General features: G+C 38.7%; 1 protein-coding gene across 46 annotated transcripts in view; it reads right to left on the reverse strand.

The window, feature by feature from the left end:
- LPP (LIM domain containing preferred translocation partner in lipoma) overlaps positions 1–19,201 on the reverse strand; it is a 657,925-nt gene that overhangs the window by 313,116 nt on the left and 325,608 nt on the right. For 28 of the 46 annotated variants that reach the window (XM_072752428.1, XM_072752441.1, XM_072752422.1 and 25 more), the window contains one exon: positions 17,382–17,507. In XM_072752428.1, the coding sequence (XP_072608529.1) occupies positions 17,382–17,507 (126 nt within the window). The remainder of the gene's footprint in view (positions 1–17,381; positions 17,508–19,201) is intronic. The other 18 variants (XM_072752457.1, XM_072752453.1, XM_072752462.1 and 15 more) reach the window with 1 other exon arrangement.

Genomic DNA, 19,201 nt, shown 5'->3' on the forward strand with positions numbered 1-19,201 from the left:
CCTTTAAATCAACTGGATTTAAATCTTAAGTCTTCCACTTAAGAGCTAGTTTGACCTTAGGCAACTTCCTTAACATCTATATTTGTGCTTTTATATATATGCTTTGGTTTTCTCATCTGTAAAAATGGGAATAATGACTAACTCACAATTCACTTAGGTAAAGACTATGAGAATTACACAGAACTTATATCTGGCCCTTAATAATTACTTAATAATAGGAACTAGTATAATGTAAACCATTCTCATATGCTATGATCAACTGTGGCATAACAGAGTACAATGCAATACAGTGGCAGATTATATCTGCCAAAGACGGCCACCACAGTGTCTCTTGCTCACATTTTCTTCTAGAACCTTGCCATGACCTCATCAAAAGATGGGGGTCTGTGTTCCCTGTCTTTGAACTTAGGCAAGCCTTTGTGAATACCTCAATCAACATTGTACTGTGCAAATGGCACTCAATGTGATTACTAAAGCTAGTTTATAAAAATGCATGTGTTAAGGAGGGCACATAATGTGATGAGCACTGGGTGTTACACATACCTGATGAATTACTGAAAACTACATCTGAAACTAATGATGTATTATAGGTTTCCATGCATTTCTACCATCTTTTGGGGGGTCATTTGCTCTTGTAACTTGGCTATCATGTTTATAAGGAAGCCCCACTGACCTGTGGAGAGACACACATGAAGAGAAATCATGGTTCCACATGTACAGCTCCAGACAACCTCCCAGTAACAGCCTGCTGGCCATTACTCATCTAATCTGAAAGTGAATTATCCACCCTCCAAGTCAAGCCACCTGAGCTCCAAGTCAAGCCATCCTCATAGAACACTACTAAAGTTGAAGATTCTTGAGTATATTAACAGTACTGTTTTGGGGGTAGTTCATCGCGTACCAATAGATGACTTACACAGATTTGGAAATAGATAAAATAATCTGCATTTTATAAAGATATGCATCTTTTGTGGCAAAAGGAAGTGCTTGCTTTGCCTCAAACTATACATCATTAATTTCAACAAAAACACGCTTTCTTCTGAAGGCTGATAAAGTTTATAAGAATTTTCACAAACAAGAGCTAATGTGTTCATGAGACATAAATAAATATATATGACAAATGACAGCTTCATGTTAGACTGAGTAACCATATCCTAAGGAATTAACTTGATCAATGTCACATAGCTACTGAGAAGCAAATAAAAAGTTACAAAGATAAATCTTTCTACTCCCAGTCCAAAGTATTTCCATTTTAACAACCTGATAATCTGAAGAAAGGAATTTGAGGACTTTGGTCCAATTCTTGGCTCAGATACAATCTGGGCTTCATCAAGGCCCCCTATTTAAGCTTTGGATTCCTAGAGAAAATGAAGTGAGTTAGATCAAAAAATTTCCAATCCAGCTCTAATGCTGTCAGAGTGTGGAATTCCTCCTACATCTGTTAGAGCCTTTCATAGCCTCTTATTTCTCCTAGATTGTATTCTTCTCTGAATACCTCACCTGCTCTTTCCGCTCCTTCACTTCACACACCCACCAGGTTCCATAAGTAGTACCCTGCTCTGCGGTAGGTAGACTTTCAAAGTAGCCACCAATGATTTCCACTTCCTAATACTCACAGCCCTGTACGATCCCCTCAGCTTAAGTGTGGTCTGATCCTAATCACTCCTAACAAAAACAATACAGCAAATGTGATGGGATGGCACATCCACCATTAGGTTACCAATGATTCTGACTTACATCTCATGAGCTGACTCTACCCCTTGCCTTCGCAGCTTCCATGCTTCAATGTAATGTGCTGTCATACTAAAGAGGTCCATATGGTGAGGAGCTGACGGTAGTCTCCAGCCAACAGCCAGCTAAAGACTGAAGCCCTCAGTCCAACAACCCAGGTGAAACTGAACCCTGGCGACAACTCCCTGAGCTCAGAAACAGATCATTCCCCAGTCAAGCCCTCCAATGAGACCATAGAGTCTGGGACAATACCCTGATTGCAGACTTGAGAGAGAACTGATACTCCAGGAAAGCTTTGCCCAGATTTCTGGTCTACAGAAAAATACATGAAAATGGATTTTTTAAGCTGTTAGGTTTTTAAACAATTCATTGCACAGCAACAGAGAACTAATGCTTTTTACTACGTGTTCATAAGAGAGATCCTCTGAATATTACAGAAGGGAAAAGCTCACTAAAAACATGAAAACCTTTGCTACCACCACTCTGCCCCTAACAAACCCATCCCAGGGCACCAAAAAAAAAGGACATAGTCCTCTTCTATTTCCAACTGTATCAACAGAAATACAGCCCTAAGAAACACTACCTAGAGACCAGCCATATCCTGAAGGAAAGGTATGGGGACCTTTAGTGTATCAAAACAAAAGCAAATGTCAGTTAGGCCTCAGCCATTAAAGGGAAAAGGGAAAATATCTTACTAGAATAGACCCAAGTCAACATACATATTCTATCAGAGTTTCTCAGGAAAATGAGGGACATCATTTAAAAACTGCCTTAACTCCAACATCATAGACACTGAGAGTGGAAAGACTGAGTAAGAACTAGCCTCATTTACAAATGGGGACCTGAGGCACAGAGAGAGGAACTGACTTATTTTACACAACGTGTTAATTGCAGAACTGGGAGGAGAATCCATTTTTCTTGGCGCAACTCTGTTTTCTTTCCAATGCAAATGCCAAAAAAAGATTAATTTCAAGCAAAATAGCAACTCTCTTATTTTATTCTTAATGAATGTGACTTGTAGTGTATCTTACCAGGATACCAGGATACTAGGAGAAAAATTCACATTCATAATGTGAATATGCATGTGACTGCATCTCACATGCATGTATGTATTTGGATACATAAATAGTTAAATGACAAGTTCTATCTGCTTATTTTAAAGGCAGATTAGGAGAGAAATCAACATAGGAAGGAAATGAAAGGATGCAAAAGGTGACAAGCTCATACTATACTACTTCCTCCAGAAAAGTTAGAAAAGTCAGTATTTACCCTAGATGAGTGGGGGAAGGATGTGCCTATCATTAAATACATAATGTTTAACATGATATTGCATCTGATAGCCAGGATGAGGTTGAAAAATATTTGCATAGCACTTCATAATTTACAAAGCACTTTAATGCACAATGTGCCATTCACCACTCACAAAACCCTTTGGTAAGCATATTCATATCATAGATGAGGAACATGAAGTTCAGAGATTAAAACAACTGAATTCATGCTTCCCAGCATAGCAGAGCTGGAACTGGAATTCCAGTTTTCTAAATCTTGTGCTGAGTCCACAAGAACTACAGATGCAAATCATTCTCAATGAATGACAACAAAAATCTGCCAGGGTCTGTCAATTTACTATGGAACCAGAGGAAGACAACTCCCTAAGCTAGGGTTTCCTCCTCCAGAAAATGAAGACATTAGACTAGTGTCTGTTGTTGACAAGAGCAGAGCCTTTAGGGCAGACAGCTGTGGAGATGAAAGAAAGGAGGAAGAAGGTGCTGCTTACAAAACATTTGGTTGACAAGCAGTTTTGCAGGTTCTCAGAGCATGGTCCTAACATCAGCACCATTTGGACACTTGTTGGAAATACAAACTCTTGATCCCCACTGGAGAAATTCAGGGGGTGGAGTCCAGCAATCTGCTTTACAAACCCTCTAGGGCATTCTGAAGAACAGTAACTTGCCCATGGTTTTACACACTTTAGTCTCTGTGCAATTGAGAGATATAATGAGAATAAATTACACCAAGAGTCCAATGATAGGCTTATTAAATTGTGACAAGTTCATAAGTCATGATTTTTGTTTTTAAAGTGAACCTTGCTCAATTACAAGAGGGATTATGGTGTAATGTGCAGAAACAGATGTTGATGATTCATGCATATGTCAGAGGAAAGGACAACACTGGTTACTGCTCTAGCTTTGGCTTTTGAGTTTGTGCATTAGAAGCCATGGAAAGAAATGCAAGGACTGGACAAAGGCTCAGGGACAGCGATATGCTGCCTTTCAAATTCTCTTAAACTCTAGGAGGTAGGTTCCAAATCACCTTGGACACCACAAATTTGGGTTCAAATTATCCTACAAAAAAAAAAAAAAAAACAAGAACTTGGTGTTTCAATTTGCAGAAACTTCCCTAGGGTTGCACATAATGACTTCCATCAACTTCAAACCAATCTTAAAGAAAAATCTTCTATAGTGAAATAATAAAAGGGCAGAAAGGAAACTCAATATAGTTTTCCTGTTATACAGTGCAAAAGCCATACCAAATCAAAGCAAGAATCACCATAAGAAATCATCTCATTCCTTGGGTCCAAATTACGATATTGAAACAGACTCAGAGAGAGGCAGTAACTATCCACTAGACATCCTGGCCAATTACAGAAACTCTGGGCTTTTGAAGACATTTTAAATGATTGTTTCCAGAGGTCTAACTCAGTTGTTTCACTTTTTTGTTTTTAAGAGATGACATACTCTTTGCAAGGTTGAGGAAGGATCCTCCTTCTGCTTGATCCTCACAGAATCTCACCTATAACCCATCTCAGTGTCAACCAGAGTTCTATTGATATTCACAAAGACCATATTCCAAGGTCACTGGAGATTCTTGTCAGTAACAATTCTAATAAATCACACATCTGTATTAGGTATCATGGCAAACAGCACAAAGCCATCATCGAGACTGAGTAGTTTGTCTTAGAAACAGAAATAGTCAATTTAAGGACCTGGAATAGAATCAAGGTCTTTTGTATTTCCTTCCAAATTTTATATTAGGGAACAGAAAACTCCAAGCCGTGTAACCAAGAATGAGAGTACCATGAAATACTAGCATCATTCAAATCAATTTTTCCCATCTGTTGCCTGAATTCCTTTCCCAGAATTCTTGCCAAAATTCATTTGATAATGATGATGGTGGTGAGAAAGACAGTGATCACAGTGTTACGTGCAAGATAGTGTATTCACACGTTAGACACACACCCATTACTTCATGTGGTCCTCATGTCAACTCTGATTTATGCTATTAACTCAGATTCATAACTGATGTTTAGAGAGCTTAAAAAAATGCACTTGGATCATTTCCAATGCCCCCGATGAAGGCAAACTTGCCATCTTCTAAGGTAGCCTACTTTGAACTTCATCTGCCCTTACTATTAGAAAGATACTGTCCTTATATTGCATTGCTGATTGCTTTTCTCGGCTTCTAAATACTGATTCTTTTTCTGCTCTCTCGAGCTGCACAGAAGTCTCATCCTATTTGTGAGATTCCTATCTGAGTAGGAAGAGGAGGCACAAACAGCTTCCATGACAATCCAGGCAAAGTTCTACTACCTCTTCTTGAAACAATAACTTATAAGTGCTTCTTCCTTAGGATGAACACTCTGCTATAATTGTCAGTCTGTGTTCTCCCAATAGATGGTGAGCTTTTTTAAGGCAGGAGCCATGGACAATTTTATATGTGTATTCCACACATACTGTTTAACACAGAGCTTTAAAAAAATTTAATTGAGATATAATTCACATACCATAAAATCTACTTTAAAAATGTAAAATCAGTGGTTCTTAACATATTCAAGGATTGTGTAATCAATATCGTTGCCTAATTCCAGAATATTTTAGTCATTCTCAAAATAACTCCAGTACATATCAGTAGTCACTTCCTACTCTTCCCTCCACCCAGCCACTGGTAACCAATCTTTGTGTCTATAGATTTGCCTCTTCATATAAAAGGAATCATACAATACAAAGTCTTCTGTGTCTCGCTTCTTTCATATAGCGCAATGATTTCAAGGTCCACCCATGTTATAACACGTACCAGTATTCCATTCCATTTTACAGCTAAGTAATAATTTCAATGATAAGCTACCTTTTGCGTATCCATTCTGATGAATGGATATTTGATGGATATTTAAGTTGTTTCCAATTTGCGGCTACTATGAATAATGCAATGCACATCTATGTACAGGTTTGTGTGGATATGTGTTTAAACTACCTTGGATATAAAAGAAATCGAATGTCTTGGTCTTATGATAACTCTATGTCTAATCTTTTGAGGCATTTTTCCAAAGTAGCTGCACTGTTGTACAATCAACCAGCAGTGAATGGTAGTTCCAATTTCACTACATCCTTGCCAACAAGTGTCACTGTCTGTCTTTTTTACTACAACCATCTTAGTGTGTATGAAGTGGTATCTCATTGTAGGTTCATTTGATCATTTCCCAGATGAATAATGATGTCAAGTATCTTTTTGCATGCATGCTAGCCCCATCTTTACTTTTAGAGAAATTACGTAGATCCTCTGTCCATTTTTAATTGGATTATCTGTCTTTTTCTTGAGTTGTAAGAATATTAATACAGGCCATATCAGAAATACGATTTCCAAATGTACTCTCCCACTTTATAGGTTGTTTTTTCAGCTTCTTGATGGTGTCACCTGAGGCATACAAGTGTTTACTTTTCTTTAAGATTTATGTGTTTATTTTAGAGAAGAGAGTGAGAGAGCAGGAGCATGCACATGCACATAAGTAGGAGGGGCAGAGCAAGAGGAAGAGAGAATCTCAAGCAGACTCCATGCTGAGAGCAGAGCCAGACAGATCCCAGGACCCTGAGATCTTGACCTTAGCTAATACCAACAGTCAGATGCTTAAGAGACTGCACCACCCAAGCGCCATCAACTGTTTACTTCTGAAGAAGTCCAAGGTATCTGTTTTTTCTTTGTTTGGTGCTTTTGGTGTTACTAATTCAAGGTCATGAAGATCACTACTATATTTTCTCTAGGAATTTTATAATTTTAGCTCTTATATTTATGTCTTTGATCCAATGTAAGTTAATTTTTGTATATGATCTGAGGTAGAGGTCCAATTTCATTCTTTTGTGGGTGAATATCAGATATTTTAGCATCATCTGTTGAAAATCTATTCTTTCCCCATTGAATGTCTTGGCATCCCTCTTGAAAAACAGTCGGTCATAAATGTAAAGGTTTATTTCTAGACTCACGATTCCATCCCATTGATCTATATGTATACTTAGGCCAGTGCCACACTACTTGACCCCTATAGTTTTGTAATAGGTTTTGAAATTGGGAAGTGTGAGTCTTTTGCTTTTTTTTTTTTTTTTTAAAGACGGTTTTGGCTATTCATGATCCCTTCAATTTTCATATGAATTTTAAAATTTGCTTGTCAACACTGACAAAGAATAAAACTGGAATTCTGATATGGACTGCTTTGAATCTGTACAAGAATTTGGGGAGCACACCATCTTGACAATATTAAGTCTTCCAAGCAATGAACACAGGATGACTCTCCATTCACTTAAGCCTTCTTCAGTATCTTTCAATACTACAACACAAATTTTATGTTCAATTTTAGCAGACCAGGAAGAAAAAATGAATAAATTAGCGAACAAACCAATCAATAAATAGAGAGAACATCAAAGCAGCTCTTGGGAAAATCATATACGATGTCCACCACGTTCTTGGATCCCATTTCCTTGCTCATAAAGCCACCCTTCCTGAGTTCCAGTTGGCAATGCATGTTTTAGTCTTTTTCTTACATCTTCAGCAGTAAGTCCTATCGTTTCTTTCTTGTTTTCTCATCCGATATGATGGATAGTGGTAGAGGAGTGATGGTCTGAATGACACAGCTCCATTCACACCCTTTCTTCAGAAGGTACTTCAGGAAACTTCTAACACAGCTGCAAGCAGACCACCCTAATTCTCTCTCTTTTTTCCCCCTTGGCTGTTTGTGAGGTCTGATCTCAAGTGACTGTAAAAATAGCCTTTGCCATAAACAAAGTTAAACATCATAACTTTTAGTGATGCTAGGTTGGCTGATGAGAAAAGGAGCCTAAAATTAATATTACATAGAATATTATGTCATCCAGGATGCTGTTTATAAAAACTGTTTCCTGACTTTGACTGCTTGGGTAAGGATCAATTTAACATAAGTTGGCCATTTGGGAAATAAAACATCACTCTGTGTAGGTTGGGTGGCAGAGAGAGCCAAGAAGATTCCTTATTGCTAAGGAGCTTATTAGCACATCTTGCAGCATCTAGGAAGCAGCATTTTCCACTATTTTCATATAAGTAGTAAAATATCAAGAAGAAATTAGGAAGAGGCTAAGACACTTCACAAATGATTCAGGTAATGGCTTAATGCATATGACTACTAGTACTTCCAGCTTCCTGAAGCACCATATTTCTTAAAAGAGATAAATAAATATGCTATCTCCTTAGCCCACTTTAAATCTTATATTTTATTTATATCAGCGAATATGTTACTTTAATGGAGCCATTGTTTACCATCAATATAAACAATGAATCCATTTAGAATTAAATGATCTCTTTTTAAAAAGTCTGAAGTTTACATAGTTCTAAGAATGTTTATGGGGACACATGTGTACACAGATACAGAACTTATTTTCATTTTAAAAGCATGAATTAGATTTAGGAAATTACTTAGTTTTGAAATGGCTTCTAACTGGCATTTATTTATGACATTTCAAATATTGGTCAGAAGGTATCAGAAACAATGTGGCAAAGGAAGGAGAAGATGAATCATAGAAACCCAGGCAAAATTCTACATTTTTTTTTTCCTGAAGAGAGGAAATATCTATCAGTTCATCAGTTAGGTAACTTTTGTCTCCTATCACTGAATTCAAAAAATTTATCACCTTGATCTTTGTATTATGAAATACTGAGTAATATAATGGTCTTCTCATTTCAGCAATTCTAAAGAGGACACAGAAAATAACTTGATGTTTATTTTTTATACCATCTCAATAATAAGAGAATGGTATTCTATTGAATTATAACCTAAGATAATATCATCTTCTCAACCAAGTACACTGCTTCTGCGTGTTAAAAGACAATCCAGGGGATAAAGCTGGAAATTGTAGCTGAATCAACAGCCATCATTAAGCTGTCCTTAATGAAACTCATTTGCCTCGGTTGTGCTTATTTTGTATTGATGCAAATACATATTCAGTATGGACAAATCAGAAAGTGGCTCTATCTTTGGTTTGCAGGAGCCCGATGTCAAATCCAGGTTGGATTCTCTGGCAAACCTCTAGAGTGTGGATACTTACATCATTTCTGAACTTGATGACAATATTTACCCATTTAGTCAGTAAATACGAATTTTTCTGTCTCTTGTGTGCCAGGAAACAAAAGATAATCTTGTCTCAAGGACTTCATAGTCTGGTATTTCTCACAATTGTTTCTTTGCTAGTCAAGCTTAAGGCATTACACATTTTTGTCTCAGTAAGGTATACCCTGGGAGTGCAGCTGTAAGATGTCTTACTTTACATTTAAGTAATGTGTGATTCAGTACAGCAAAACACAATCCAATTCCCTTCTACGGCCTTTAACTTTGTTTGATATGACAGCATAGTTGAGGGGTACGTTTGGGTGAGGGCCCAGGGACCAAAGTAGAGACAAATTCCAAAATTCATAAGTGGCCCTCTCTGCATTTACGAACAAAATCTAGACCTGCTAATTGTATAGAAGTATGTGCCCAATTGGTAACTTGCAGTTCAATAAAACTCCAGGTTAGAGTTTTATAAGGAAATATGTATGCTCAACCTATGAAACACAACAAATTATGGTTTTATGTTTGTAATTAATGGATTCCCTGAAAGGCAATGCATGACTTCCCTGGTAGTTTTTTCACAGTGTGAAAAGAACCTTAACAATTATACTCTAATGTGAGATTTTGCACGGAGGACAGACCAGTTACTCACCCTGACAAATGGTGATATGTAGGATCGGTTATTAACCACCTCTAACCTTCCGTCTAGAGAGACCATTATTTTCATTATATTTTAGTTCGGCTCTGAAGCATATAAAGGAAATGGGTATCAAAATGGACAAAATGACCATATCTTATCTGAGATATGCCTTTTTCTCTTAAAACTCAATATTCTTATGTATTTACCATAGTAAAGTCTAACCATTTTAAGTAAAAAACATAGCTGGACTTGTATTTCATTATTTTCTTTTTAAATTGAAAAAAATGGGGGGGGGACAACCATGGGGTTTCAGACCAAGGCTACTCGCAAAATACATATTTAAACAGTGGGAGAGGAGGACAAAAAACAGGAAACCTAATCCTGACCAGAAAGCTCTTTAAATTTGCTTCCACGTGGACACAGAGTTCATCATTTCCACTAAGATGTTATTGGAAAATGGAGAAAATTAGCAGTCAGCTTTGTGTTTCTTTTTAAACCAAGGTCTGGATTGAGTGATTCAGTGTAATGTAAGCCAATCACCTCTGAGCCAAGGACTCATCTAGGTCTGGTAAATAAATTGTTTAAAGGGCTACCCTAGGACCATGGCCAAGGCACCACAGATGACCCCCCACCCACCTTGAGCTCTAGCAGGACCTGGCTTCTCCATGGTGCTCACAGGTAGTGGCCTGTTCAGCTCCCTCTCCCATCACTGCTAAGAGCTAACCTAGACCATACAGTAGGAGCACATTCTTACACTGGGGCAGGTAGGTGAAATGGACATTTTTGTGCAAAACTTTTGTAGAGGTGGAATCAAGGTATATTTTTGGCCTAACTTTCCACTCTGAGAATGTTACATTTTCATGGCACTCAAAACAAAGATTAAAAGTTAACTTTATTATTATTTGTCACATATGACACAAACAGAAGCATCACCTTCCAAAAAAAAAAAAAAAAGAGAGGAGGTATAAATGTTATTGAGATGCAATTATATACAATCTAAAAATTAATTGCCCGTCATCAAACTCATGGCATGCAGGTCTGAGTCAGCTAACTACTCTTCCACCCCCATATCGTTGTTCTTTAACTGTTGAAGTTTTCCAGCAGGTACAGACTAATCCAAAATAAACCAGATCTTCTAAATGTAGACAGTGAAAATAATAAGATCTATTTTTCTTCTCAAATGGGATTTTCACACATTTTATTTTATTGTATACTCCAGCTCATCTCTTATATGTATGAGGTTTCTAAAGTGTTTCAAGTTTTACCATAGCTCTCAAAGAAAGCTATTAGTAAACAGACAATACAGATATATAGACAACTCTGATTTTTCTTTTCCCTAGAAAATCAGAGCATTGTCCTAAATTTTTCCCAGGATAATAGAGGAAAAGGAAGTTAACACTGTCCACACCTATTCCTTTCTCAAACAGCATAAGACCCAGCTCCTATCTCAATTCTCAAGAAGCCAAACGAAGAAGCAGCAAGGCCCCAGTGTGCAGGGATAGCCTGCACCCCACCAAAGTGTCAGTGTGAAAAAGCTTTCATCCCCCAGTGGCCTACATGTTTGGGTTGCATGGAATAATATGAAATATTAAAAATTTAATTACTAATTAATTTCGCCAGCAGCTGCTCATGGCTTTTGCAAGCTAGAACAGGGTGCACAAGAAAACAGAAGATCCATGGCACCACAAGGCTCCACCCTGATTACACTGTCTCCAAGCCCTTGGGCCACATGAATTCCTAATAAAAAGCCTTCCATATAACACGCACACACCTGAAATACTTTCTCAGTTTGCCTCACAGACTATTGCTCTGTGAAAAGATCTTAGTGTAGGAGCCCAGGGACTGCAATTAAAGATGTGCTCATGTGACCAAACAGCATTTATGTTCTCAGTTTCCAAATAGACTAAGAAGTTACAGTAATTTTTAAATGTCTTAAATTAGGAAGAAAAATATGTTATTTAGAGGCTAAACAGCATTCAGGAAGGATGAGCTCAAAATCTTCAAAGATGCAAAGCTTTAAAGCAAGCTCTAGACACAAGCTAAAAATCAAAATGGAAAGAATCGAGTGAACGGGTACTTTGAGCCAACATCTTGTTTCTTGTAGCTCTAGAACAATATTGCATCTCTGCAAAAGGGAAGTAATTGTAGCTACCATGCTCATTTTAGAAATAAAGGAAAGGGGGATCCCTGGGTGGCGCAGCGGTTTGGCGCCTGCCTTTGGCCCAGGGCGCGATCCTGGAGACCAGGATCGAATCCCACGTCAGGCTCCCGGTGCATGGAGCCTGCTTCTCCCTCTGCCTATGTCTCTGCCTCTCTCTCTCTCTTTCTCTCTCTCTCTCTCTGTATGACTACATAAATAGATAATAAAAAAAAAATTAAAAAAAAAAAGAAATAAAGGAAAGGAAGCTCAGCCAGGTGATGTGATACTTCACACAAATGAAGCTCTTCCTAGAGATGTATCCACATGGAATTGAGAAGACAGTAGTCTTCTGGCAAATTTGGAGCCTAAACTATCAAACTATGTCCAACCCTATCCTATATGCCCAAAATCTCTAATAGATTTTCATACTAGCATAAATGAGGACAGTGAAACCCCATTTGATCAATTTAAAAGCAACTTGACTCAAAAGTTACTAAAGCCCCAGTTACCATGAACTATTAATATAAAATATCTTGAAAATTCTTCCAGGAGATCCTAGGGACCAGCTCCAACACTACCAAATTCCTTGTGGGAAAAAGATAGCTTTTTTTTTTTAAGATTTTTATTTATTTATTCATGACAGACACACACACACACACACACACAGAGGCAGAGACATGGGCAGAGGGAGGAGCAGGCTCCATGCAGGCAACCTGACGTGGGACTCGATCCTAGGTCTCCAGGATCACACCCCAGACCAAAGGCGATGCTAAACCGCTGGGCCACTGGGGCTGCCCGGAAAAAGATAGCTTTATACTAGGAATGAGAAAACCAGCACTCTAGCTCTGACTCTGCCAAGAAAAGCGAAGAAGAAAGTTCATGATTTATCCTTTGTCATCTAAGAAATTGACAGAATTGCAATTGATCCCCTGCATAGCTGCACTTCTTCCAAGAAATGAAATGGGTGAGGTCTATGGGTGAAGTCTAGATATATACTAATTCACAGATGCTATATATGGTCATAAATTTTCTGTTTACCTTTGAAGTATGCTTTTTATCTACTCCTTTGTTATGTTTCCAAGACATATCTTTAGGGAAAGTATCACAAAAGAGAGACACTGTGGAATAAACTAATTGAGATGCTAAAAAGAACCAAATTGTCCCTTGGTTGTTGTTATCATCCACAGAGAACCATTATACCATGGTTCAGGAAAAATAGAATCATTCATCTTGCTTCTAACGGAGCCCCATTGAACAATATTCTTTCCCTCTCTGGGGAAAAACTTTCCTTCTATAAAGTAAGTGTTTGGCTACCTGACCTCAAAAGCTCACTTAAGCTCAGAATCTCTGTGATGCATACTGGGTCTGTGATTCACCCCATAACCACCTCTGACCTTCTTACATCTGTTCTTCTAAAACCATTTCCTAATACACACATTTTAAAATGACTAGAAATTTTAGTTTCAAACACTAAGGTGGATTAATTGCATTAACTCTGTGCAGTGTCACAAATGTGTATTTTTATATTATAAAACTTATTTAAAACATTATCCCCAATCCCACTATAGTCAGATAGTCAGATGCAGTATTTGACAACCCCCCCCACCCCAGCCACTACCCCCTAGCCACTACCCCGGGCCACTACCACCACTGCGCATTCCTCCTTTTACTATGAGTCCTTGGGCATCAAAAGGGCTACCTAGGAATTAAGTATGTATGATTTCTTCATCTGCCATTCTCCTTTGTATTTCACATATCCTATATGTCACAAAGGACGTAATGCATTCTTCAAACAAGGCATTCACTTTCAGCATCCCTTGACATCCCTCATTCTTGTTTTCCTGGTACTCTGAATCCCACAGCCTTCCCATGACATATGCAGCCAAGTAAACTCCAATGCTACTTGGTCTATAAAGTCCGCCCCACTAGGGAAGTGTCCCTAGAAGGTATAAAGTATAATGCTGAAATTCCTATTTTTGATTTTTCAACAATTTCAACACCTGATGAGTCACATGATAATGTCAAGTAGCACACAGAAGTGCTTCAGTGTCCATTTGCATTGCTTAAGTGCTTGTCTCTTCTCTAAGACTAAGAATTACTCTAGAGCAAGGAGATGTTGATACTGATCTTGATGTTTCCAATACCTAATCCACAGTGTGACCTCAATAAATGTTAGGTGAGTGAATGGATATGTGGAATTAAGCCAAATTTCTCAAATTAAAAACTAGATAAATAGCACACAGATTTAAAGTTAGGAAATCTGAGAGCATGAAATATTTCTTTGGGAAAAGGAGGCAAATGCCCCATAAAATATATTTTCAAGGGCTCATTTTTTAAAAAGTTATTTGAATAGAGCGCCTTTGGACCTCTCATTCTGCAAATATTCCACACAAATCATCATTTTCCCTTAGATCCATGAGTCAAAGCAGCCTTACAAAGGTGATTCAGAATTGGGCTTGGGTAAGCATACAACACATGCTTAAATAATGAGAAATCATAGACCTGCTCGCTTACTTTAAGTATTCAGGTGACTCAACAGATTTTGCAATTTGCTTTGGATCAAAAATGGAAACATCAAAGTTGGGCATTAACAGTCTGCATTTCTAGGACTTTCCAAGTACCTTTTAATTACAACACAACACAGTCTCCTGCAGACATCATCTTCTCTTGGCACATTTTTTTTTTAATATTTTAAGTGTGTGATTATTGTTCTCACAGCATATAATTATGTTAACCAATAAATACTAACACATCTAATTCAGTTCCACCAGAGTGAAGGTAATTCAGAGGAATGAGATATACCTCCCAATTAACTCTTGCTTTCCGAAATCAGAATAATAAAAAATAGTTAGGAAGGATTACTCTTTAACTTCTGAATGGAATAGGCATATTGAAAGTAGATTTTCTCCTAATCCTCAACTTCTTTTTAACGGTTACTGTTATTAAAGCTTTTTTAACCTTCTAAAAGTTTTATTTTTCATGAAAAGGCCATATTTAAAGGATACTGTTACTCATATGACTGATTTCATTGTTTTGCCATTGGTTAAAAAAAAGACATAAAAAAAATAATAACAACAACAAAAATCCTGGCATCCTCAATGTTGTTTTAGAACTTAAAACCAAACATAAAAATGTCAAGGTCCACCTGGGCCCACACTGTAGTCCTATGTCCTGAGACCCATCACTTACCTGCCATATCTTAAGTTTTCCTCATCCACAAACTACGCATACCCTCCTCTGTATCTTACTCAAGTGAGAACACATGTGGAACTACTCTACAATCAGTAAAGTGTTGTCCAGACATCAGTGATTATGAGTTTGTGTGCACAGTAAGATGGCTCAAACAAAAATGGAGCTGCTGAATAACCCATTAAAATACAGTGATTTATGGGAGGCATGCACAGACACAGCCTTAAAGAATGAAAGCTATATTAAGCAAAAACCTCTAAGCAGAACCATTATACATTGAAAGTATTAAGAATTTAAGGGATTTAAAAACAAAGATTAAAGAAAAGTCCTATTACAAAAAGGGGGTGGGTTCAGTGTGGTGGGGTATAGAAGTATTTGAGCATAGGACAGGTGAGTCCAGCTGTAAAGTTAGTGGTCTCGCCATGAGACACTGGGCTTGAGGTATTAGTTAGGTACAAATGGAAAAATGTTTAAAATCAAATAATGGCCAGGAGCCATGTAGTAAGCAAGGCTTGTTGAAGAATCATTCTCAGACTTGGGTGCATCTTCCTGTATCTTTCCAGACTTGGTCTTGTTTCTATGTTCCTGTTTTTGTTTTCTTCTTGAATGAATTTTAATTTTCCCTTTCTTGAGAACCTTCAACTATTGTCTTTATAAAAGGCAGGCAGAGTGTTAATCTGGCATTCACACATGTCCACAGGTTCTCAGTAGGCAATCTTGTGGTCCTAGAGCCCACTTCGAGCCTTCAATGACCTTGTCCATGGCCACCCAGCTGCTTGCAGCTCCCTGAATGTACCCTGGACCTTCCTGGCTTACAGTTCAGATGGTTTTCCCTTCTGGTCCCCAACACTGCAATGCCACCCACCCCTCCAGCTGAACATGCACGGTCTTTGATAAACCTTCTCAGGGTCTGCCACTTTCACGGGCTCCTACCAGATCTGCCATAGGTTAACTTCTAAAATCATGGGCTCTTGGAAGATGGTGGTGTGGTTCTCTTTTTCTCCCTTTCAACTGCTCACTTACGTTCTCCCAACAGTTCCCCCAAAAGATCATAGCGTCTGCTGCCTATCTGCTGCTCAGCACATGTTTACAGAACTTAAGTGCATTTTCACTTTTGTTACTGGCAGGCCTGCTAAAGCCAAGACAGCTGAGGAACAACCAAGCTCTAGTGTTTTGCCTTGTGCCCCTACATGGCTGATGGCCCCATTATCTGTCTAGAAAAGGTAATGGGAATATGTCTAACAAGGAAAGCACTGCCACTGTATGTGGGAAAATGAGTGACAACGGAGAGGCAGGACTGGTTTTTAGTTCGTGAAGGAGACCACCGTGAATAGAGGAGCTGCTGCTCAAGAACCAGAGCAAGCCTCAGCACACTGGATGCACTGTCACATAGTCAAGCAAACAGCACAGGAGTCAAACAACTGTGACGGCAGTGCCAATCCCATGTCTGCACCTAGATTTCTGCTGGCTGTCTTCTGAAGACTCAGAAGCCCTGAAAGAGATTTGCCATTACCTTCTTGAGACCCAAGAGAGGCACAATAATGGACAGCAGTGAAAGATCAGCTTCTGCAATATAGACAATAAAGTAAGCGGCAGAGAAATAGCCAAGCCCCAAAGTAAGCAGAAGAATGCACAGAAGAGCTAATAGCAGGTCTCCATTTGCAGATACTAATTGCTATCACTAACTCTGGCAAGGTGGAGGAGAAATCTATATTTCCAAAGTGTTGATGCCAGTATAAGCTTTTCACAACCTTTGGAAAGAAAAATAAAAGAAGTGGTCATGCTCCTCAATGTAGAAACCATACCCTGAGGCATCTGAGACAGGAAAAGAGCTCCAAAGAAAATGGACATGAACATGTCCCTCAGAGCATTATTCACACAAACAACCAAAAAATGGAAGCTACCTCAAAACCCGACCTAAAGGATTTCTTTACACAAGACTCCTCACCTTAACTTGAACATAGCCATGCTCAATTGTATTTGTGAAGACTATACCAGCAAATGACAAAATAACCCTCACAGGGAAAGCCAGGAAAAGTACAGGGCAATAAAATAAGAAAAGGTTTAATTTTCACAACATTTTTATATAACATTCTTGGGTTCTTTGAAAAAAAAAAAACACTAGTAAATTCAATTGAACGAGTTTCTGGCAACTAACATACATTGATATTAAAAAAAAAAAAGAAGAAGAAGAAGAAGAAGAGAAGAAGAACGTATAACATTGAGTCTGAGAAGATCAAAAAGAACAGAAGGGTAACCAGACTTAGCCTGTTGTCTCAGGTCACCGTGGAGGCCCTGTGCCTAGCAGTGTGGGGACATTTACAGGAGGCTCTTACCTGTGGGGGCCGAGGCTTGTAGGGGGAGCTGCACTCAAGGTCTGCTAAGATGCTGGTCAGTGAGTCTATCTCAGCATCCAGGCTAGAACGTCTCTCTTCGAGGGTCTTGCCTCCAGGGTTTCCCTGCTAGAAGCAATGGAGACATGTTATTCCAAAAAGAAAAAAAAAAAAATCTCCAGTTTCTAGTGATACCAGTCTGCGTGCAAATCTCTCAAGTGACAGTGTGGCTTTGTCCAAGCTTTTCTGCACTTCATTTATTTTAGCTTTTACAAAATCTGGAGTAGAATAATCCTGTTTTGACAAATAAGAAAACTGAAAGATATGAAGTAATTTGCCTAAAATCACACACATTAGAGGCTGTTTTTTTTTTTTTTATGAGTATACAAAGTTAAAGGAAATAAATGTTTCCACCCCTGTGCTTAAGGAGCAGATCCAACTGGGGAGATATTACAAGGGCTTTGCGTGCAGAAACCATCACACAGAATGACAGCATTTGAGTTGGAGCTGGAAGGGGCATGGGCAGGAGATTGATGGTTTAGGAAGAGGAAGCAGCAGGTTAAGTGTGGGTATTAGATGTGTCTGTGAGAGAGACGCACTGCATCCCAAGCAATACACCTTCAAAGTGCACTAGAATGCATCTGCTCAGAGTTCTGGCCAAGGAGCTGCAGAGAAAGCCTGTGGCTGTGGTCACTGATTATGAAGCTAGAGATCTCCAGATTTCACATGCATATGCCAATACCCCATGTTATCACAAGCACCAACTTCCACCTACACTCGGAAGCAGAGAGGGTGAGTAAAGGGCAAGACACTGTCACAAGGGCATTCCCAGGATTCGTGAGCAGGCTTGGGGAAAACAAGCAAACAGTTTGCCTAGAGCTTAAGGCAAGAACACAAAAAGTGAGATGGTCCTAAGATTTGGAAGCAGGGTGAGTTAAAATAATCTTTTAAGGTGACAAAGTAATACTGATCGTGGACTGTATTGAGAGTGTCTCGTATGATTCCAACAAGAAATCAAAGTGTATCTATCTATAGTGAGACCCAATCAAAATGAAATGGGAAACTATCATAATCTAATCAACTCTGTTGAACCAAGGCCATTAAATATCAGGATAGTGTGTGAAGGTGTTTAGAAAAAGCATTAGCCAAGAAACCAGAATATCCTCAGCAACAACAAAAAAGGGTCCCTTGACAAGCTAGCATAAAATCTTATAATTCTCGAAGTAAATGTATCTTGTTAGTGAGTATGATGCATCGGAAGGATAGCATAACAGTGTTGCCTATTAATACCACTAGTTCTTTTTCCTCTAGTAGCTTGCTCACCAACCCACCATTCCTGAGTCCCGGAACTTAAATTTAAGTCTCTGCAGAAAACAGATCTAATAGGATCCAGTGTGTCTCTCAGTCTCTTGTGAATTTAGTCTATGTTGAGTTCATCTGTCTGGACCCGACCTGTCCCAGGCACAATGATAACATCAGCATCTATGAAGTCATGGCCCAGCCCCATAGAGCCAGACCCAGACCATTGTCTGCCCCAGAGGCAGTGGCATGCTTACTTGTGAGCCCTGTTTGAATATGAGTATCATTGATCCCATCCTATCTAAAGCAGCCTCCTTGTCATTTTCTGATTCTGAATGTATTTCCATGACCCTTGTATGGCACTCTGACCCTTCACACCGTTTTGTGTATTTTCTCATCTCTATCATTGTCTAACCTTACCTTTTATATGCATTTGGCTGTCTATTGTCTGTCTACCCAGGAAAACAAGCGCTTCACGAGGACAGGAATTTGTCTATTTTGCTCCTTGCTATTTACCCAAAATC

The sequence above is a fragment of the Vulpes vulpes genome, chromosome 3 (assembly GCF_048418805.1).
Source record: "Vulpes vulpes isolate BD-2025 chromosome 3, VulVul3, whole genome shotgun sequence".
Lineage (NCBI taxonomy): Eukaryota > Metazoa > Chordata > Mammalia > Carnivora > Canidae > Vulpes > Vulpes vulpes.